Source organism: Rhinolophus ferrumequinum, chromosome X (genome assembly GCF_004115265.2).
Source record: "Rhinolophus ferrumequinum isolate MPI-CBG mRhiFer1 chromosome X, mRhiFer1_v1.p, whole genome shotgun sequence".
Lineage (NCBI taxonomy): Eukaryota > Metazoa > Chordata > Mammalia > Chiroptera > Rhinolophidae > Rhinolophus > Rhinolophus ferrumequinum.
This window is the reverse complement of record NC_046284.1, coordinates 67411586-67435693: the sequence shown is the minus strand read 5'-3', so window position 1 is coordinate 67435693 and position 24108 is coordinate 67411586. Positions and strand designations below refer to the sequence as shown.

The following is a 24108-nucleotide window of genomic DNA, read 5'->3' as shown; positions in this document are numbered from 1 at the left end:
AACTGGCAACCCTGGTGTTACAACCATCACGCTCTAACTAACTGAGCTAACTGGCTGCCCTGGGGTACATATATCTTGATGGATAAATGTTTTCAGATTTTTTTGGTAGATAGCCAGAAAAGGGACTGCTGGGTAATATGCTAATTTTATTCATAATTTTTTTGAGGAACCTCTATACTATTTTCCATAGTGGGTGAACCAATTTACATTCCTGCTAACAGAGTATGAGGGTTCCTTTTTCTCCCCAGCCTCTCCAACACTTGGTATTACTTGTCTTATTGATATAATAGTCATTTTAAGAGGTGCAATGTGATATCTCATTGAGGTTTTAATTTGCATTTCCCTAATAGCTAGTGAAGTTGAGCATCTTTTCATATATTTGTTGGCTATTTGTATGTTTTCCTGGGAAAATTTTCTGTTCAGGTCCTCTGCCCATTTTATAATTGGATTTTTTATTTTTTTGTTGTTGTTGGGTTACATGAGTACTTTATATATTTTGGATATTTGGAGGGATTGTTTGCAAATATCTTCTTCCATTCAGTTGGTTGCCTCTATTTTGTTAGTCATATCTTTTACTGTGCAGCTTTTTAGTTTGATATAGTCCCATTCATTTACTTTTGTTTTTACTTCCCTTACCTTTGAGGTTTGATCTTTTTCAATGACAAAGGTTTTTATAAAATGTGGTATGTGACATGAGGTCTGAACCAATGCATTTTTGTTTAATCATCATCATTTTTATGGTATTGTAGCAATTTATAGACTCATCTATCCAACTGTACTTCACAAGCACTTAATGGGAGTCAACAGTGCCCAAACCCTAGGAATGATCTTAACTTCCAATACACATCACAACACAAATTTATTTCTTAATATATGTGTTCTTCCACAGATTTTAAAGTAAAACAGATTCTAAGTAAGAATCTAAGTGTCACGACCGACTCAAGATACAGGAACAAAGAGGTTAATATTCCTGAGCATCAACTATAGGTAGTAGCATTGCTGACACACAGGATGTAATATTATGCCAAATTTGAAATGTTCAAAATGTCTAATCACAGATAACCATCAGATGAGACAGAGCTTATAGTGAAGATAATGTGGTGGAGGTAATAGGGTATTAACTGAAAATTATTAAATTAATTCATTTTTAATTATTTCAGGCAGCCTCATTAAGACAATAATGTATGGATAATATATACTTTATATATATTATATAATTTATATATATAATATAATATATATATAATATATATATATATTATATATATATATATATATATATATATATATATATATATATATATCTAATTTGAACTGGTCAGTTCTATCTAGTTACAGGGATATTTTAACAAACTCAAGCTGAAAAATTCCAGTTAATCTACATATCATTCAAGGCACCAGGAGTTGATGGTTTCTTTTTCTATGCAGAAGCTTTTTAGTTTGATATAGCCCCATTCATTTACTTTTTCTTTTACTTCCCTTGCCTTGGAGGTTTTATTTTTTAATGACAAAGGTTTCTTTTTTTTTTTTCTAATAAAATGTGGTATGTGACATGAGATCTGAACTGATGCATTCTATTGAATCAATCTGTTTTATTGGAATAAATCACTCAGAGTATCAAGCAATATCTTGAGGAAACTGAGCTGTATCTTAAAGATGTTCTCAGCCTGGCCAAGACAATCTTCTATACCCAGAAACATTTTGATTGATTATCACTTTCCTTAGGAAAAACACACATCATCATGGCAGTCTGTCAACTACTTACAAAGGAAACTTTTGGCGGCTGTTACTAAATATAATATACTTATAGATTTTCCTGACTAATGGAAATACACCTCAGGATTTGTTGTGGATTGTACAGAAATTCACTCCTAATATCCTTCAGTTAATTAAGGAATCCTTAATTAACTTTTGAAGGCAAAATTCTCCATTATTACCCACCAAAGGAAAAAAAATCTTTAGTGCCTTGTTTATTTTAACAACTTTCTACTTTAAGATTTCAACTAAAGCTCAAAAGGAAGATGTTCTGTACTAGGAAGTTTAATGATACACAACAAATCCTTACCATGTTTCCTTTGTCTTAGTCAGCTTTTCTCATTTTGGAGATGCATGTACATTAATAATTGCTCCCTTCAAACTAGGTTAAGCAAACTTAACCAGGATTCTTTGTGGCATGACTTCTCAAAGCTTTTAATATGCTAATGTAAATTTTGAGTCTCCTAGAAAAGAGTATAATTTAAATCATTTGCCAAATATATCTGACCACAGAGCTCATTTTAAGATAAAACTGGCACAGTTCACATCTGGAAACTAAGGGAAGAGTAAATCACATTTGGCAATATTCACCTTACTTGAATGGTCTAAACAATCCTTACTACTTCCAGCTCTGTAAGTTTTCCAATTTTACTGCAGCCTCATTTAAATGACGATCCCAAACACTTTCATCAGTTTTAGTGAAACAGTGCTGTAAATTAGAAATATTCTCTTACCACCTGAGCTAGGTGCCTTTGATATGAAAATTGTTATTAACAATTTATACGCCCTGTTTGAACAACTCACTGTTTCTGTGGACCAAACTATTCTGAGGAATGGCTCAAACACAGTGATTAAGCTCCTGAATAGCATTTGAAAATTCAACATTGTCAGCAGTTAATTATTTTCTTCAAATCAGCTATAGCTAAATGAAGGACATTTTTGGCTTTAATGGGGGCTACAAAACCACAGTCATGAAGCTCATTCTCTCTTCACAGACTTCCCCAGGCTGTTATGCAAGGTCTTTCTTTGTATGACATTTTTGTGTGCCTAGGTTAACAACAAAATACTTATTGAAAGAAAATCACCTTCAGGATATTTTTCTAACACATAGGCTTCAGTCCTAGACACGATATTTGTAAATTAAATGAAGCTTGAATTGGAGAGGCTCTTATATTATATATCTAGAACTGTTTCCTTAGACATTGCCCCTGACTATACTAAACTTTTCTGAAAACTGATTTAGAGACTGAATCTCTTTGTAACCCAACCTCCTCTTTCTTTCCACTTTTCCACATAAAGTGACACTTTTGTTTCTTCAGATATTATTCTCTTTTAAAGCACTTTTTCTAAGAAAAGAAATCTGACATTGATTATTTACACTCAATTATGAATATATGTCACAGAACCATAAAATTATGGGAGTTGGAATGTGTGAGCTTTCTTGAGAATAATTGAGGGGTCTTATCCTCAGAAGAATTTCACACATCAGTGTCTTGCCTTAATGATTCTCTTCCTAAATTTTCTAGGAAAGACGTCACTAAAGGTAAATCTTAATAAATGAATGAAATTCTCTCAATTCATGAAGATGCAAGCCACGGTGGCGGTGGTTAGGTAATAAGAAAAATCTTAAGACGCCTACAGGAACTAGACTCTCTTGTTTAGAATGAGTGATGGGAGCTCAAATCCAAAGCTATCATCATTTTCTACTGAAATAAAAACAGCATCCTGGATATCACTAAGGCATATTTATAAAGAATGTCATTGTTTGAAAATATAATTTTAATTTAAATAAGTGATGACTAATAATTATAAAGATGCACATGTGTGCGCGCGCGCGCGCACACACACACACACACACACACAAACTCATTCATAATAGGGAAGAACAGGAACTTTGGAGGCAGCCTTGACTGAGTTCAATTTCCAGCTCTCCAGTAACCAGCAATGCGAATTTAAACAAGTTATTTAAACTTTAATCATTCTAGTCCTCGGTTTTTTATCTAAAAAGTGTGACTAATAATAGAACCAAAAAGTTTTAAGGGGCATTGTGAAGATTAAGTTCAGTAATGCAAGTGAAGTGCTTAGCATAGTGCCTGGCAAATAGTTAAATTTCACAAAGTGTTATTGAGGTATTGAATCATGACCTTCTCTGATACTGATTTCTGGCTAAATTTACAAATGATGGCTTCCTAATTGCTTAACTGTACATTTTATGGGCATTTACACTTTTAAATATTAAAATAACACATGTTCCATATGTTACCATGCAACAGATCAGACTTCTCGCAGCACAAAAGCCAAAACTCAAGAGGCGAGGTTGGTGGACAGAAAAGCAGGTTTTATTCCAAAATGCCAACATTAAGGGAAGACAGTGAGTGGACTCCTTGTCAAAAAGATTGCCTTCCTTCTCCTAACGCCAAAAGGCTTTACAGACATTCAAGGAGGGGCAGAACAAAGGAAGGAGAAGTTGGTCAGGCAACTATGGGAAAAAGTGCTTCCTAGATGCTGGTCTGCCCCAGGGTCAGGAGTGAATCCCATACAGATGAAAATAAATAAATAAATAAATAAATAAATAAATACCTCCCAAGTTGCTGGCCAGGTGTACACACTTGTCCAAAGTTAAGAGAACTATTGGAACTGGTATACATAGTAAATGTACAGTAAACAATCATCAAGGTTTGGTGGGACGGGAGGGAAGCAAAGAAAGGAAAAAAAAAATTTTCAAAAAGTCCCAAGCCACATTGCAGATTGGTGCAGCCACTATGGAAAACAGTATGGAGGTATCTCAAAAATCTGAAAATGGAACTACCTTATGATCCAGCAATTCCACTCCTAGGTATCTATCCGGAGAAATCCAAAACTCTAATTCAAAAAAATTTATGCACTCCTATGTTTATTGTAGCACTATACACAATAGCCAAGACATGGAAACAACCAAAATGCCCATCGGTAGATGACTGGATTAAGAAACTGTGGTACATTTATACAATGGAGTATTACACAGCCATAAAGAAGAAAGAAATCTTACCATTTGCAACAACATGGATGGACCTAGAGAACATTATGTTAAGTGAAATAAGTCAGACAGAGAAAGACAAATACCATATGATCTCTCTTATATGTGGAATCTAAAGAAAAGAATAAGTGAATGAACTAATCAGAAACAGTTTTGGAGACATAGAGGAAAAACTGAGGGTTGCTAGAAGGGCGGAGGGGTGGTAATAAGAGGGAAGGTGAGGGGATTAGAAAACAGTCGATAACCACAAGATGGCCACGGGGTTTTGAAAATTAATTTGGGGAATGTAATCAATAATGTTGTAAAGATTTTGTAGGGTATCCGAAGGACACTTGTCCCATTTGGGAGACCACCTCAGGGATGACGTAGATGCCTGATCACTGCACTGAACACCTGAAGCTGAACGATAATGAATGCCAACTATATATATCTATATATATATACACACACACACATATATATATGTATGTATATATATGTATGTATATACTTACAAGTGGAGTACAGCATTAGGAATAGAGACAGTGGAAATGTAATGGCTCTGTGCGATGTCAGAGGGATAGTGGATGGGGGGAGGGGGGGTCCACAGTGTGAGGGATATAAATGATAAACGTCTAAGTATTACTTTGTCTTGTGCACCTGAAACTAATAAAAAAAAAATAACTGAAAAAAAAAAAGTCCCAAGCCAAACCACTGTCAAATTGAATTACATCGGTGGTCTAAATTTCAGAAATAGAAAATATATGGTAACCATTACACCTATTTTTTTTTAATGTGGTTATAGGGATACTTCAAGTCACTCTCTCCAGAGGTGTCCATTATTAAAATTTTGTATACATCTATCAAGAAATACAAATACATATTTAAATATGTTATTTTGAGTGCTTTATTGGGTTTCATCCAAATTTGATCCTTGGTCTTCCTCTTCGTTGATACTAATATGTTTACTCTTTTGCAGGTGTTGGTTATCTACTCAGATGCTATCTCTAATTAAATTCCAAATAAATATTTTATTTTATGTAGCCATTTAAATTGTACACTTGAAACGTATGAAATTTTACTAACCATTGTCACCCCAATAAATTGTAATTTAAAGAACACCAATATACATCCAAACAACAAATTCATGAGGAATATATAGTCAAGGAATTCAGAACACAAATATGCACAATTGGCTTGACCAATGCTAAAAGTGTTTTTTTGTTGTTGTTTTTTGTGGGTTTTTTTTTTCAGGAGGGTGGGCAGAGGGAGAAGGGGATTCCCAAATCATAATTTTTAAAAAAGTTCTTAATAGTTCATAAATTACCATATGGGAGAAAACTGTGTTTCTTATTGCAAATCATTATCAGATAATTTATAACATTTACATTCAAGAATTCTCTATACAATAATTGGGAAATAATAGCTACCGAGAATAATTCATTTTTTGAGAAGTAGCTGCTGGAACCCAAAGGATTTGTGATGGAATGAGTCCAGTAACATGTTAGGTTGGTGCAAAAGTAATTGTAGTTTAAAAGGTTACAAATAATTGCAAAAACCACAATTATATTTGCACCAACCTAATAAAAGTAACTAGAAATAAACTATCTTAGCAGATCATGCCTAGGGGACTATTAATATATGTATTCACTTGTACTTACTGGTAATTCAGAAGAAAATATTATCACATCAACAATCTATTAGAAGCAAAACATATTTTCACATATGTACCCTTACAACATTATGTGATTCTGGTTGCCTTGCTGCAGGAAATGTATAGTGGAATTAGTTTAAAAAAGAATATATTTATATTTATATTTATAAAGAGAGAAGGAAAAGTAGAACTTTCAATTCTACAAAAATAAAATTGGAAAGAGAATACACGTCAAGTCAAAATGTTAAATTGCAAGAAAAGGGTCAATACTTCTTGTCTTACAAAAGGTATTAAATAATTTAGGACAATTTTATTTTAAGCAGTGCTTCACAGTGTGTAGTTTCCTCAAACTAGGTTGTACAGATTCAGAATAGAAATGTTTTTGTAGAGCATCAGATATATTTATTAATGGTTTATTCTATAAATCTATGGTTAGTTTTCATCCATATCCTTTAATGTTAGCCTCCTGAAGGATCGTTAGGACCACCCCACCTGCTACTTCTCCAGAAAACATCCTCAGAGAAACCTTTCAGAATTTATAGTGAATTAGTTGTATCTTGGATCAGAAATAAATGTAACAACTATAAGGAACAAATATAAAAGATATATTTAAGTGCCATAAAAATTAGAGATTTGTTCTATGCCATATGACCTTGCTTTACTACATCATGTTGCAGTTTCTACCAAATCTTTGCCATGTTCAAGGATTCTTCACATTTTTTAAATTAGTTTCAGGTGTATAAAACAATGTAATAATTAGATATTTACACCCCTTCACAAAGTGATAACCCCCTTCCCCCAATCTACTACTCCTCTCACATCTTATATAGCTGTTACAAGCCACCTGAGTGTCTATGAAATCAATCACCTTATATCTTTACTTGACTTCATTGTTCATTTTATTAAAACATTGCAGAGGCCAAGAACTGGAGACCAAAACAATGATAATGGTGATTTCTCTGAGACTCACAAGTTTATATTTAAAGACTCAAATTTACACATATACACCGTCTGCAAGCTTACTTGCTATGTGACCTAATATTTGTTTGATCTCCATTAAACAGGAAGCAGACTGAACAGGGGATCAAACTCTTTTAGCATTCACAATTATACGAAGTTTACCTTTCAATCTTCTTCCTATATCTTAAAGTGGGAGCATACTAGAATAACATACATGGACACCTAGATCTTTAGAGGCAGAGCAAGTCAGTTTACAAGGCTTATGGGATTTAAGCCGGTGCACACAAGTATGTGCTGGCCTTAACATTCTTTCTGAAGATCCTAGATCAGCACTGAAAAGGGAGTGATTCAGCTACTCACCACTCTTGGACCTCAGTGAACATGCAAGTAATCCATAGATCATTCTCTTACAGCGTTAAGGTTTGTATTACGGTATCATCAATGTTACTTTATTCAGTCAGAAAAATATAATTAATTTTATGACCTCTCCTAACTACTCTTTCGTCAAAAGTAGCAACACTTGGTCCATTCATAATGAAGAGGGGTTTTGTTTTGTTTTTAACTGACTATTTTTAGAGCAATTTTAGGTTTACAGAAAAACTGAGTTTCCCTATACCTCCATATCATCCCTCACCACGCCGCATACACAAAGTTTTCACTAGTATTGTTAACATCTTGTATTAGAATGGTGCATTTGTTATACTTTATGACCCAATATTGACACATTGTCATAATTAACTAAAGTCCATAGTTTGCATATCTGGGTCATACAGTCTATGAATTTTGATAAATGTATAATGGCATGTATCACACCATGACAATATCATATAGAATAGTTTCCCTGCCCTGAAATTCCCCTGTACTCCACTAATCACTCCTCCCTCCCTCTTCCCCCACCACTGCTCCCTGTGCTGTCTTTTTTTTTCTTTTTCTAGAATGTTATATATTAGGAATCATACAGTATGTAATCTTTTCAGACTGACTTCTTTCACTTAGTAATATGCATTTAAGTTTTCTTTATATCTTCATATGGCTTGATAGCTCATTTCTTTTTATTCCTAAGTAGTATTCCATTAAATGGATGTACCACCATTGGTCATTAGGATTTCTGGGTGGGAATTCCCACCCGTTCTCGTGAAATTTTTTCACTTTCCTGTTCCCAAATCCTGAGAAAAGTTGGTCGGGTAATTGGAAAAATCGTCTCCTTGAACCCAGGTTGTTGGTAGTATCCGCCTTCACTTTGTGGAAACGATTCATTGTGGAGAACAGAAAACAGTTTATATCTCGGGACTCAGGGACGGGAAAGCGAAAAGAATTCCTGAGAACGGACGGGAATTCCTGCCCGGAAACCCTATTTATTCCCAAATTGCATTGCCGTTTTGATTTCTTTCAAGTTTTGACAATTGTGAATAAAGCTGCTATAGACATTTGTATAAAGGTTTCTGTGTGGACATATGTTTTCAACTCATTTTTTTAAACATCAAAAAGTACCATTGGGCGTTTATTCTCAGCTGGTCTGCCCAAGACCCCCTGAGCGCCAACCCTAGTCCCCCGCGCGGCCCCGTGTCCTCTCCAACAAGATGAAAGAAACTATCATGAACCAGGAGAAACTCGCCAAACTGCAGGCACAAGTGCGCATTGGTGGGAAAGGAACTGCTCGCAGAAAGAAGAAGGTGGTTCACAGAACAGCTACAGCAGATGATAAAAAACTTCAGTTCTCCTTAAAGAAGTTAGGGGTAAACAATATCTCCGGTATTGAAGAGGTGAATATGTTCACAAACCAAGGGACAGTGATCCACTTTAACAACCCTAAAGTTCAAGCCTCTTTGGCAGCGAATACTTTCACCATCACAGGCCACGCTGAGACCAAGCAGCTGACAGAAATGCTACCCAGCATCTTAAACCAGATCGGTGCAGACAGTCTGACTAGTTTAAGGAGACTGGCTGAAGCTCTGCCCAAACAATCTGTGGATGGAAAGGCACCACTTGCTACCGGAGAGGATGACGATGATGAAGTTCCAGATCTTGTGGAGAATTTTGATGAGGCTTCCAAGAATGAAGCAAACTGAATTGAGTCAACTTCTGAAGAAGATAAAACTTGAAGAAGTTACTGGGAGCTGCTATTTTATATTATGACTGCTTTTTAAATTTTGTTCATGGATCTGACAAAATCTCAGTCTCTAATATTTTTAAGCCCAACCCCCTTGGACACTGCAGCTCTTTTCAGTTTTTGCTTATACACAAATCATTCTTTGCAGCTAATTAAGGTGAAGAAGCTTGGGAATAAAGTTTGAAGCAAAGGTTAATAAAGTTCTTTGCCTAGTATACACTTTTATTTTTTATTTCATTGACACTTATTTGTACACAGAAAGCAAAGTTGTTTGTAGAAAGCTAATCATGGTATGTAATATGGCTAATAATTTTTGGAATTTGATTAAAGGTTTAACATGATAGTATAAAGTAACAAAGGTGATATAAAGTTCTCATGTTTGCAGACTTTTTTCTCCAGCAGCCCTCAGGGCTTCCCTGGTTTATGTGATGGGTGTAATTATAAGATGAGAATAGATTATTCCTTAGCGGGTGAGCAAAGGTTTTTTTTCCTCTTAATATTGTCTGTATTGTAAGCATTTTACTGAGTGCCTTATGTATTATCATACTTAATTTTCTCATTTAGTCCTCAATCTATGAAGTAGGAACTAGTAGCTCCATTTTGTAGATGTAACCGGAAGTTATTTTTAAAAAATGAAAGTAGTTAACTTCTTAACTCCCTTCTTGTCCTATTAGATACCTGAATAAAAAGTAGGAATATCAAAAAAAAAAAAAAGTACAATTGCTAGATCATATAGCAAGAGTATATACTTGGTTTTGTAAGAAACTGCCAAATAGACTTCCAAAGTTAGTTATGTTCTCGGTATTCTTATTGTTGAGTTTTAGGAATTCTTTGTATATTTTGGATATCAGTCCTTTTTGGATACATGTTTTGCAAAGAATTTTTCCTAGTCTGTCTTGTCCTCTTAACAGTGTCTCTTGTAGAACAGAAGTTTTCATTTTAACGATGTCCATATTCCCAACTTTTTATTTTATATATCACCCTTTTAATGTTTTATCTAAAAAGCTATCACCAAACCTAAGTTTATCTCAGTTTTCTCCTATGTTATCCTTTAGGAATATTTTTTTTCTTTTTTTTAAGTATATAAGTATAGTTGGTATACGATCTTATATTGGTTATATTAGTTTCAGGTGTACAATATAGTGATTGGACATTTTTATACTTTACAATGTGATCATCTGTCACCATGCAAACTTATCACATTATGATTAACTATATTCTCCTTTCACCCATCCCTACACACCCTTCCTTCTGGTAGCCATCCCTTTGGTCTCTGTTTCTATGCATCTGTTTTTGTTTTGTTTGTTTTGTTTTGTTTTTAGATTTCACATATATGTGATACCATACAGTATTAGTCTTTCTCTGCCTGACTTATTTGACTTAGCATAATACCCTCTAGATCCATCCATGTTGTCACAGATGACAAGATGTCATTTTTTATTGCTGCATAATATTCCTTATATAGATAGATAGATAGATAGATAGATAGATAGATAGATAGATAGATATCACATCTTCTATATCCATTCATCTATTAATGGACAAATAGATTGCTTCCATATCTTGGCTATTGTAAATAATGCTCCAATGAACATATAGGCGCACATATCTTTTCAAATTAATGTTCTCATTTTCTTAGGATAAATACCCAGAAATGGAATTGTTGGATAATATGGTATATCCATTTTCGGTTTTTGAGGAATCTCCATATTCTTGCATAGGGGCTGCACCACTTTGCAGTCCCACCAACAGTGCACAAGAGTTCCCTTTTCTCCACATCCTCACCAACACATGTTATTTGTTAACTTTTTAATAACAGCCATTCAGACTGGTATGAAGAGGTATCTCACTGTGGTTTTGATTTGCCTTTTCCTGATGAATGATGTTGAGCATCTTTTCATATATCTGTTGACCATCCATTTGTCTTTGTTGGAGAAATGTCTTCTTACATGCTCTGTCCATTTATTGATTGGATTGTGTGGGGACAGACTCCCAGAGAGCAGTTTCCAGGCTCTCGGCCTCACATGGAAAGGTGCTGGCTCAGGTAGTAGATGGCCATCAGCCATAATCAGATGGCCATCAGCTGTAACCAGTTAGCCATTAGCCACTAATATAACTGCCGTGGCTAAGCTAACAAGTGCAGATTGCAGCTAGCTAGTGGGTTGGTTGGTTTGTCAGTTGGTTGGCTGGTAGAGAAGTGGAGGGCGGATTGCGCATCGTGTGGAGCCTGCTTCCTGTGTCTCCAACCTAGCTTCCAGTGAGAATATAGTGGTATGACTCCCCTATCTATGGTTCTGTTGGTGTTCCTTTTTGGCCTCGCAGTGTTCTGTGTCCACCCGCCAAGAGCGGTAACGGTACCAGAGATCCTGCATGACAGATTGTTTTTTTTGGTTTTTGTTTTTTTGTTACTGAGTTGTATGAGTTTCTTATGTATTTTGGATATCAACCCCTTGTCAAATATCTCATTTGCAAATACATTCTCTCATTCAGTGGGTTGCCTTTTTGTTTTATTGAAGGTTTCCTTTGCTGTACAGAAGCTTTTTAATTTGGTGTAGTCACATGTGTTTATTTTTGCTTTTGTTCCCCTTACCCAAGGGGATGTGTCCAAAAAGATATTACTTAGACTGATGTCACACACTTTACTTCCTGTTTTCTTCTAGGAGTTTTATGGTATCAGGCCTTACATTTAAGTCTTTAACCAATTTTGAGTTTATTTTTGTATATGGTATAAGAATCGTCCAGTTTTATTTTTATTTTTTTTGCATGTATCTATGCAGTTTTCCCAAAATCACTTATTGAAAGACTATTGTCACTTCAGCTTATTTTTTCCCTCATTTATTATAGATTATTTGACCATGTAAGTGAGGGTTTATTCCTGGGCTCTCTAATCGGTTCCATTGATCTATGTGTCTGTTTCTGTGCCAGTACCATACTGTTTTGATTATTACAGATTTCTATGATAGTTTGAAATCAGGGAGTGTGATACCTCTAACTTTGTTCTGTCTGAAGATTGCTTTGGCCATTGGGTCTTTTGTGGTTCCATTAAATTTTAGGATTATTTGTTCTAGTTCTGAAAAGTGGCATTGCTATTTTGATAGGAATTGCATTGAATCTGTAAATTGCTTTGGGTAGGATGGTCATTTTAACAAGAGTAATCATTCCAATCTATGAACATGGCATAGCCTTTCATTTATTTTTGTCCTTTTCAATTTCTTTCTTCTATGTCTTATAGTTTTCAGAGTACAAGTCCTCTAGGAATTTTATACTTTTGTATTTTTTATTTCTATATTTATTTTTATGTTAATTTATGTTTATGTTCCATTTTTAGTTAATTTTTATGAAAGGTGTAAGATCTAGGTCTAAGTTCATTTGGGGGTGCAGTGGGGACATCTGGCTGTCTATTTACATTAGTACCTTATTAAAAAGACTACTTTCTGTCATTGAATTGCCTTTGCGATTTGTGTGGGTCTAATTCTGGGATATCCATTTTGTTCCATTGATCTATTTGTCTCTTCTTTCACCAATACCACACTGTTTTGATTATTGTAACTTTATATATAGCAAGAATTAAAATCAGGTAGTGTCAGACCTCTGAATTTGTTCTTCTCCTTCAATATTCTGTTGGCTATTTTGGATCTATTGCTTTTCATATAAACCTTACAATCAGCTTGTCAATCACCACAAAGTAACATGGTGGGGTTTTGATTGGGATTGCGTTGAATTTATAGATGAAGTTGGGAAGAACTGACATCTTTACAATATTGTCTTCCAATCTATATGGAATATGGAATCTCTCTCCATTTATTTAGATATTCTTTGATGTCTTTCATCAGAATTTTGTAGTTTTCCTCGTGTAGATTTTGTATATACTTTGTTAGACTTATACCTGTGTATTTCAGGGTTTTTTGGTGTGAATATAAATAGTATTATATTTTAAATTCAAATTGTTCATGGTCCATACATGAGAAAGAAATTGACTTTTGTATATTAATCTAGTAATCCTGCAACCTTGCTATAATCACTATTAGTTCCAAGAGTTTTTTGTTGTTGCTGTCGTTTTTGATTCTTGGTGTGTTTTTTTTTGTGTGTGTACACAAACATGTCATCTATGAACATGCTTGTTATCTTTCCCTATGTTATGTTATATTTCCCTATTTTATACCTTTTATTTCCTTTTCTTATTTTATTGTATTAGCTAGTATTTTCAATATAATATTGAATAGGCACGGTGACAGGGGTCACCCTTGCCTTATTCCCAATATAGGGGAAAAGGATCAAGTTTCTCATCATTAAGAATAATGTATGCCGTGTTTGATTGTTTTTTTTTTTTGTAGATATTTATTATCAAGTTGAAGATGCCCCCTGTATTTTTAGTTTACTGAATTTTTTTTTCAATCATGAACGGTGGTAGATTTTGTGAAATGCTCTTTATGCTTCTATTGATATGATCATATGATTTTTCTTCTTTAGCCTATTGATGTCATGGACTACATTATTTATTTTCAAATGTTGAAACAGCCTTGAATACATGGAATAAATCACACTTGATTGTGATGTATAATTCTTTTTATACATTATTGGATTCAAATTGCTAATATTTCATTAAAGATTTTATCATCTGTGTTCATAAGAGACATTAGTCTGTAGTTTTCCTTTCTTGTAATGGATTTGCCTGGTTTTAGACTTAGGGCAAAGTTAGCCTCATAAAATGAATTAGGAAGTGTTTCCTCCACTTCTATTTTTCTGGAAGAAATTCCAGAAAACTAAAGCATATTGTCATGTGGTATATGCAGCATGGTTCCACTTATGTATATAAAAAGACACATAAACAAAAAATTATGTTGTCTCTATAGGTGCAAATATATGTATTCAAATACGTTGACAAAATTCTTGAAGGGAAAAAAATAAAACTGGTATAATTTCCTTTTTAAAAACATTTTTGATAAAATTTTCCAATGAATTCATCTGGTCCTGGCTCTATTTTTGGAAATTTATTCATTATTCATTCAATTTATTTACACATATAAACATATTCATGTTATCTCCTTTCTCCTTGAGTGAATTTGTTTTGGTACATTGTATTTTTCAAGGAAATGGTCCATTTCATGTAGGTCATCAAACTGGTGTTTTCTGAACAAAAGAGTTGTTAATAATATCCTTTTATTACCTTTTTAATATCCATAGGAACATTAGTAATGGCCCCTCTTTTATTTCTTATATTAGTAATTTGTATCTTTTTTTCTTAGTCAACCTGGATAGAGGTTTATCAATCTTCTTGATTTTTTTCCATAGAAGAAGCTTTAGAACTCATTGATTTTTTTAATTGAATTCCTGCTTCAAATTCACTGATTCGCTCTCTAATTTTTATTTACTTCTTATTTTGGATTTATTGTATTCTTCTTTTTCAAGTTTCCTAAAGTGGAAGCTTAGATGATTGATTTTAGATCTTTCATCTTTTCTAATATATGTGTTCAATGCTATAAATATTCTCTAAACACTGCTTTTGCTACATCCAACAAATTTTGATAAGTTGTGTTTTAATTTTTATTTAGTTATTTTTTTTTAATTTATTGGGGTGACAATTGTTAGTAAAATTACATAGATTTCAGGTGTACAATTCTGTATCACATCATCTATAAATTACATTGTGTGTTCACCACCCAGAGTCAGTTCTCCTTCCATCACCATATATTTGATCCCCCTTACCCTCATCTCCCACCCCCCAACCCCCTTACCCTCTGGTAACCACTAAATTACGTTCCCGAGATTAATTTTCAAAACCCCATGGCCATCTTGTGGTTACCGATTGTTTTCTAATCCCCTCACCTTCCCCCTTACCCACACCCACCCCCCGCCCATCTAGCAACCCTCAGTTTTTCCTCTTTGTCTCCAAAACTGTTTCTGATTAGTTCATTCACTTATTCTTTTCTTTAGATTCCGCATATAAGTGAGATCATATGGGACTTATCTTTGTCTGACTTATTTCACTTAACATAATGTTCTCTAGGTCCATCCATGTTGTTGCAAATGGTAAGATTTCTTTCTTCTTTATGGCTGCTAAAACTCCATTGTATAAATGTACCACAGTTTCTTAATCCAGTCATCTACCGATGGGCATTTCAGTTGTTTCCATGTCTTAGCTATTGTGTATAGTGCTACAATAAACATAGGAGTGCATAAAGATTTTTGAATTGGAGTTTTGGATTTCTCCGGATAGATACCTCGGAGTGGAATTACTGGATCATAGGGTAGTTCCATTTTCAGATTTTTGAGATACCTCCATACTCTTTTCCATAGTGGCTGCACCAATCTGCAATCCCACCAACAGTGCACAAGCATTCCCTTTTCTCCACATCCCCGCCAGCATTTGTTGTTTGTTGATTTATTGATGATATCCATTTTGACTGGGGTGAGGTGGTATCTCATTGTGGTTTTTATGTGCATTTCTCTGATGGTTAGTGAGGTTGAGCATTTCTTCATATGTCTGTTTGCCATCTGTATGTCCTTTTTAGAAAAACGTCTCTTCAAGTCCTCTGCCCATTTTTTAATTGTGTCGTTTGTTTTTTTGGAGTTGAGTGAGTTTTTTATAGATTTGTCATCTTAATCCCTTATCAGATATATCATTGGCAAATATCTTTTCCCATTCAGTAGGATCCCTTTTTGTTTTATTGATGGTTTCCTTTGCTGTGAAAAAACTTTTTAGTTTGATATAATCCCACATGTTTATTTTTTCTCTTACTTCCCTCGCATGAGAGGATATATCAGTAAAAATCTTACTCCGGGTAATGTCTGTGAAGTTTAATCCTATAATTACTTCTAGGTATTTTATGGTTTCAGATCTTACATTTAAGTCTTTAAGTCATTTTGAATTTATTTTTGTATATGGTGTAAGGAGGTGGTCCAGCTTCATTTTTTTGCATGTGTCTGTCCAGGTTTCCCAGCACCATTTATTGAATAGGCTGTCTTTACCCCACCGTACATTCTTGCTTCCATTGTTGTAGATTAAATGGACATATAGGTATGGATTTATTTCTGGACACTCTATTCTGTTCCATTGATCTATGTGTCTGTTTTTATGCCAGTACCATGCTGTTTTGATTACTGTAGCCTTGTAGTATAATTTGAAGTCAGGTATTCTTATACCTCCCACTTTGTTCTTATTTCTCAAGATTGCTGAGGCTATACGGGGTCTTTTATGGTCCCATATAAATTTTAGGATTATATGTTCTATTTCTGTGAAAAATATCGTTGGTAGTTTGATAAGAATTGTGTTGAATATGTATATTGCCTTAAGCAGTATGGACATTTTAACTATATTAATTCTTCCTATCCATGAAAATGATATGTGTTTCCATCTATTTATATCTTCTTTCATTCCTTTCTTCAGTGTCTTATAATTTTCTGAGTACAGATCTTTTACTTCTTTGGTTAAATTTATTCCAGGTATTTTATAGTCTTTCGAGCAATTGTAAATGGGATTGTGTTTTTAATTTCTCCTTTTGATGTTTTATTATTGGTATATACAAATGCAACTGATTTCTGAATATTAATTTTGTATCCTGCTACTTTACTAAATTCATCTATCAGCTCTAATAGCTTCTTGGTGCAGTCTTTAGGGTTCTCTATATATAGTATCATATCATCTGCATATAATGATAATTTTACTTCCTCCTTACCAATTTGGATGCCTTTTATTTCTTTTTCTTGTCTGATTGCTGTGGCTAGAACTTCCAGCACTATGTTGAATAGAAGCGGAGATAGTGGGCAACCTTGCCTTGTTCCTGATCTTAGGGGGAATGGTTTTAGCTTTTCCCTGTTGAGTATGATGTTAGCTGTGGGTTTGTCATATATGGCCTTTATTATGTTGAGATATGATCCCTCTATTCCCACTTTCTTAAGGGTTTTTATCATAAATGGCTGTTGGATTTTATCAAATGTATTTTTCTGCATCTATTGATATGATCATGTGATTTTTATTTTTCATTTTGTGTATCACATTAATTGATTTGCGGATGTTGAACCACCCTTGCATACCAGGGATGAATCCCACTTGATCATGGTGTATGATCTTTTTAATGTATTGCTGAATTCTGTTCGCTAATATTTTGTTGAGGATTTTTGCATCTATGTTCATTAGAGATATCTCCTGTAGTTTTCTTGTTTTGTGGTGTGTTTGTCTGATTTTGGGATCAGGGTGATAGTGGCTTCGTGAAAAGTGTTTGGGAGTCTTCCCTCCTTCTGAATTTTTTGGAAGAGCTTGAGGAGAATAGGTGATAATTCTTTTTTGAACGTTTTGTAAAATTCACCTGTAAAGCCATCTGGTCCAGGGCTTTTGTTTGTTGGGAGATTGTTGATTACTGATTCAATTTCCCTGGTGGTAATCAGTCTATTCAGATTTTCTGTTTCGTCTTGAGTTAGCCTTGGAAGGTTGTACGCCTCTAGAAAATTGTCCATTTCTTCCAGATTGTCAAATTTGTTGGCATATAGTTGCTCATAATAATTTCTTAAAACTTTTTGTATCTCTGCGGTGTCTGTTGTCACTTCTCCTCTTTCATTTCTGATTTTATTAATTTGGGTTCTCTCTTTTTTTTAATGAGTCTGGCTAAAGGTTTGTCAATTTTGTTTATCTTCTCTAAGAACCAACTCTTGGATTCATTGATCTTTTGTATTGTTTTTCTGGTTTCAATTTCATTTATTTCTGCTCTGATCTTTATTATCTCCTTCCTTGTGCTCCCTTTGGGCTTATTTTGCTGTTCTTTTTCCAGATCCCTTAAGTGTGAAGACAAACTGTTGATTAGTGATGTTTCTTGTATCTTTAGGTAGGCCTGCAATGCTATGAATTTCCCTCTTAGGACTGCTTTTGCGGCATCCCATAGATTTTGGGTCGTCGTGTTTTCATTTTCGTTTGTCTCGAGATATCTTTTGATTTTTTCCTTGATCTCCTGCTTGACCCATTCATTATTTAGTAATAAGTTATTCAGCCTCCATGAATTGGTGTGTCTTCCAGTTTTTTTCCTGTAGTTCTTTTCTAATTTCATAGCATTGTGATCAGAGAAGACAATTGGTATGATTTCAATTTTCTTAAATTTATCAAGACTTGTTTTGTGGCCTAACATATGGTCTATCTTGGAAATGTTCCATGTGGGCTTGAGAAAAACGTGTATTTTGCAGCCTTGGGGTGAAATGTTCTGAAAATATCGATTAAATCCAAGTGGTCCAATGTATCATTTAAGGCTGTTGTTTCCATATTGATTTTCTGTCTGGAAGACCTGTCCCTTGTTGTCAGAGGTGTGTTGAACACTACTATGATAGTGTTACTGTTGATCTCTATCTTTATGTCAGTCAGTACCTGTTTTATATATTTAGGTGCTCCTGTGTTGGGTGCATAGATGTTTCCTAGGGTTATGTCCTCTTGTCCGATCGATCCCTTTATTATTATATAGTGCCCATCTTTATCTTTTAATATGTTCTTCATTTTAAAGTCTATTTTGTCAGATATAAGTATTGCAACTCCAGCTTTTTTCTCATTTCCATTTGCATGAAATATCTTACTCCAACCCTTCACTTTCAGCTTGTGTGTATCTTTTGTTCTGAGGTGAGTCTCTTGTATACAGCATATACAAAGGTCCTGCTTTCTTATCCAGTCAACCACCCTATGTCTCTTGATTGGAGCCTTTAATCCGTTTACATTTAAAGTGATTATTGATAGGTACATAGTTATTGCCATGTTTAAATTTGTAGTTAGGTTGTTTTGATCTTTCTTCTATTTACAGAAGTCCTTTTAGTATTTCTTGCAATGCTGACTTGGTGGTAATAAATTCCTTTAGCTTATTTTTTTCTGGAAAGCTCTTTATCTTTCCATCAACTTTAAATGATAGTCATGCTGGATAAAGCAATCTAGGTTGTAGGCCTTTGTTTTCCATCACTTTGAGTATCTCCTGCCACTCCCTCCTGGCCTTCAATGTTTCTGTAGAAAAGTCATTTGATAGTCTTATGGGAGTTCCCTTGTATGTAACCCTCTGTCTTTCTCTTGCTGCTTTTAGGATTCTCTCTTTGTCTTTAAGCTTTGGCATTTTAACTATAATGTGTCTTGGTGTGGATCTGTTTGGGTTTATCCTGGTTGGAACTCTCTGCACTTCCTCGGCTTGTATGTTGGTTTCCTTCATCAGGTTGGAGAAGTTTTCGGACATTATTACTTCAAATATGTTCTCAACCCCTTGCTTCCTCTCTTCACCTTCTGGTATTCCTATGATGCGCATGTTGTTGCGCTTGATGCTATCCCAGAGGTCTCTTAAGCCATCCTCATTGTTTTTTATTCTTTTTTCTTTCTTTTGTTCCGTTTGGGTGATCTCTGCTACCTTGTCTTCTAAGTCGCTGATTCGATCCTCTGCTTCATCTAACCTGCTGGTAATTCCTTCAAGTGAGTTCTTAATTTCGGTAATTGTGTTCTTTAGTATTAACTGGTTGTTCGTTATGATTTCTACATCCTTCTTTATGTCTTCTCTAAGCTCCTTAAACATTCTTATCACCAGTGTTCTGAACTCTGTCTCTGAAAGTTTGGTTACCTCTGCTTCATTTGGTTCCAGTTGTGGAGGTTTCTTCTGTTCTTTTATTTGGGATGTGTATCTTTGTTTCCCCATTCTGGCTGACTCTCTGTGTTTGCTTTGATGTATTAGGTAGATCCCCTAGAGTTCTTAGTTCTTGCTAGATTATCTTATGTAGTATGTATCCTTTATATTTGACTTGCACTACTTCGTTCTTCTCCTCTGCGTGTGCTCCAAAGGTGACTCTTGTGTTGTGTTTATTGTCGTGTTCAAGAAGATCTTTAATTGCTTTTCGTTTGTGAGTAGGTGGGGTTAACTCCTAGGCTGACTCGTTGTGAGACTTGGCTCTGCCCACCGCAAGGCGTTCTGCTGCGTGAGGGTTGACGACTTAAATGTGGTTTGGCCTCTATGGGCTTTAGTGCCTGCAGAGAATTTCCTCTGGGTGTGTCACTTGTAGGTCAAACCCGGTAGTACTCTGGTTTGGTCTGGAGTTGGCCTCTGGATATGTTGAATCTTGTGCCTCTTAAGCTGGGCCCTGGTAGGGCAGTTTCAGAACAATGCAAATCACCAAGCACAACACTACAACAAAAACAAAGAAAAAAATCAAATACATTCACATGTAAAAACACCCGATAAGCCCCACTCCACACAGGCAAAGATATCAAAGATATAAAGACAAAGCAAAACAAAACAAAACAAAGCAAAACAAAAAGCAGTAACAGTCTTGGCTTAAGCCCACCAAGTAATGTCCAGGTTGTCCTCTGCTGTACCAAAGAGCTCCCTTCTTATTGCGCAGGCAGAGCCGGTCACCTGGTGCCCAGAGTGACTTTGGGACTGTACATTTAAATGCGTGTGCCTGAGGGGTCTGGATGATAGTTTTTACAAAGTCAGTGCAGTTGCTGCCCTTGCTTGCACATATGCACACTGAGAGTAGCACCACCAGCCCCGTGTCCAGTACTCCTGAGTCTTAGGGCACTTCTTCAATGAGTGTGTGTATGGGGGGTGCGGGCGGGAGATTTCTGAGCTGCTAAAAGCCCAGAGCTGCGTCAGCAGATCCCTGGGAGTGTCTCTGCAATTGCATTTGTCCTGCCCTAGGCAGGCCATAAAGGGTGGGGGCTGGGGATGGAGGAGTTTCTTCTCTCCTAGCCCAGCCAAAATCACACTGTTCCCAGCCTCTTCCCTGGGTGAGGGCTGCCTGTCAGGCTTCCCAGAGCCTGAGCACTACTATGGCTCCTCTGTAATCTGACACTACTCCTCAGTTCAGGGGCCAGTTTAAGTCTCTAGAAAGGAGGGGGCCCAAGTATGGAGTCTGTGTTCTTTGTCCGTCCCAGGGCCCACTAGCCGCCCTCCCAGTGGGAGAAATCAGCCGTGAGATGCAGGGAAAGAGCCCACCTCCTGGTCTCTGTGCTCTCCGTTCCGCCCTGGAATCCCGTGCGTACCCGGAACTGCGGGTGCCACCGCGGTTTTCACCGCTGCCGCTGGCCGAGACCACGCTGCGGGCCCGCGCGTTTTCACTCCGCTCCCTTCCTTCCTTCCCCTGCTCGCCCAATTAGCGTATCTTCAAGTAATCCTTCCACGAGTCTCTTAGCTGTTCTGTGTGATGAGTAAAGAGTTCTTTGATGGGTTATAGGTCCCGTTTGTAATAAGATCCGGAGGAGAACTCAGAAAGTGTGCTCCGCTGCTGCCATTCCTATGACATCATTATTTAGTTAAAATTTTTGAACTTCTCTTGAGACTTTTCCTCTGACCCATGTGTTATTTTGACTGGTGTTGTTTAATCTCAACATAGGGTTTTACAAGCTACCTTTCTTTCACTGATTTTCTAGTTTAATTCTATTGTGGTCTTAAAACATACATTGCATTATTTTTATTCTTTTAAATTTGTTCAGGTGTATTTTCTGTCTCAAAATGTGGTCTATCTTGGTCTATCTCAAGGTCATATTCCCTGTGACCTTGAGAAGAATATGTACTCTGCTCTTGTTGGATGAAATATTCTAGAGTTGTCAGTTAGATCTAGTTTATTGATGGAATTCTTCCATTCAATTATGTCTTCATTGATTATTTGCCTGCTAGAATATTCAATTCTGATATAGGACTGTTGAAGTCTTCAATTATAATAGTGAATCCATCTATTGTCATTACAGTTCCATCAGTTTTTCACTTATTTATTTTGATGTTCTCTTGTTAGGCAATACATATTAAGGCTTGTTATATCCTATTGCTAAAGTGAGCCCTTTATAATTATGCAATGCCCCTTTTTATTCATGATAATTTTCCTTGCTCAGAAGTTGGCTCTATCTGAAATAATATGAGCTACTTTATGTGTTTTGATTAGAGTTAACATATCTAATTCTCTGCCCCTTTACTTTTAATCCATGTCTTTATATTATGTGTGTTCCCAGAAATAAACCCCCATAAAAATGGACAGACAATTTTTGACAAAGAAGCAAAAAACGTACAATAGAGAAAAGTCAGCCTCTTCAATAAATGGTGCTGGCAGAATTGGAAAGCCATGTGCAAAGGAATGAAACTGCTATCTGTCACCATGTACCAAAATTAATTCAAAATGGATCAAAGACTTAAGCAGAAGACCTGAAACAATGAACTACATAGAAGAAAACATAGGTACTAAACTTACAGACCTTGGGTTCAAAGAATATTTTATGAATTTGATGCCAAAGGCAAGGGAAGTAAAAACTAAAATAAATGAATGGGACTATATCAAACTTAAAAGCTTCTGCACAGCAAAAGAAACCATCCACAAAATAAAGAGGCAACCAACTGAATGGGAGAAGATTTTTGCAAACAGTACCTCCGATAAGGGGCTAATATCCAAAATACACAAGGAACTCATGCGACTCAACAACAACAAAAAACAAACAATCCAATTGATAAATGGGCAGAGGACCTGAAGAGACATTTCTCCAAAGAGGACATACAAAAGGCAAATAGACATATGAAAAAATGCTCAACATCACTAATCATCAGAGAAATGCAAGTAAAAACCACAATGACATATCACCTCACCCCAGTTAGAATGGCTATCATCAACAAGACAAATAGTAACGAGTGTTGGAGAGGCTGTGGAGAAAAAGGAACCCTCATACACTGTTGTTGGGAATACAGACTGGTGCAACCACTATGGAAGGCAGTGTGGAGGTTCCTCAAAATTTAAAAATAGAATTACCATATGACCCAGGAATTGCACTTCTAGGTATCTACCAAAAAAATCTGAAAACACTTATCCATAAAGACACGTGTGCTCCAATGTTCATTGCAGCTTTGTTTACGGTGGTGAAGACATGGAAACAACCAAAATGTCCTTCGATAGATGAATGGATAAAGAAGTTGTGGTATATACACACAATGGAATACTATCGACGGTAAGAAAAGATGATATAGGAACATTTGTGACAACATGGATGGATCTTGAGAGTATGATGCTAAGCGAAATAAGTCAGACAGAAAAAGCAGAGAACCATATGATTTCACTGATGTGTGGTATATAAACCAAAAACAACAAAAGAACAAGACAAATAAATGAGAAACAAAAACTCATAGAAACAGATAATAGTTTAGTGGTTACCAGAGTGTAAGAGGGGAAGGGGTTAGTAGATGAGGGTAAAAGTGATAAAATATATGGTGATGGAAGGAGAACTGACTCTGGGTGGTGAACACACAATGGGATTTATAGATGATGTAATACAGAATTGTACACCTGAAATCTATGTAACTTTACTAACTACTAATTGTCACCCCAATAAACTTTAATTAAAAAAAAAAAGGATTATTTGTTCTAGTTCTGTGAAAAATGTCATTGGTATTTTCATAGGGATTGCATTGAATCTATGGATTGTTTCTGGTAGTATGGACATTTTAACGTTGTTAATTCTTTCTAACTATGATCACGGTATATATTTCCATTACCTTGTGTCTTCTTCAATATCTTTTTTTTAAAACATTTTTTTATTAGTTTCAGGTGCACAAAACAATTTAATAGTTAGACATTTATCATTTATATCCCTCACACAGTGACAACCCTCCTCCTCCCATCCACTACCCCTCTGACATTGCACACAACCATTACATT

The 24108-nt window shown here is 35.6% G+C and overlaps 1 protein-coding gene across 1 annotated transcript; it reads left to right on the top strand.

Annotated features, from left to right (window-relative positions):
* The first annotated feature begins 8867 nt into the window (after positions 1-8867).
* On the top strand, positions 8868-10166 carry LOC117029370 (transcription factor BTF3-like). The gene has a single exon (XM_033118631.1). The coding sequence runs from the start codon at positions 8945-8947 to the stop codon at positions 9431-9433; it is 489 nt and encodes a 162-aa protein (XP_032974522.1). The 5' UTR covers positions 8868-8944; the 3' UTR covers positions 9434-10166.
* The last annotated feature ends 13942 nt before the right edge of the window (positions 10167-24108 follow it).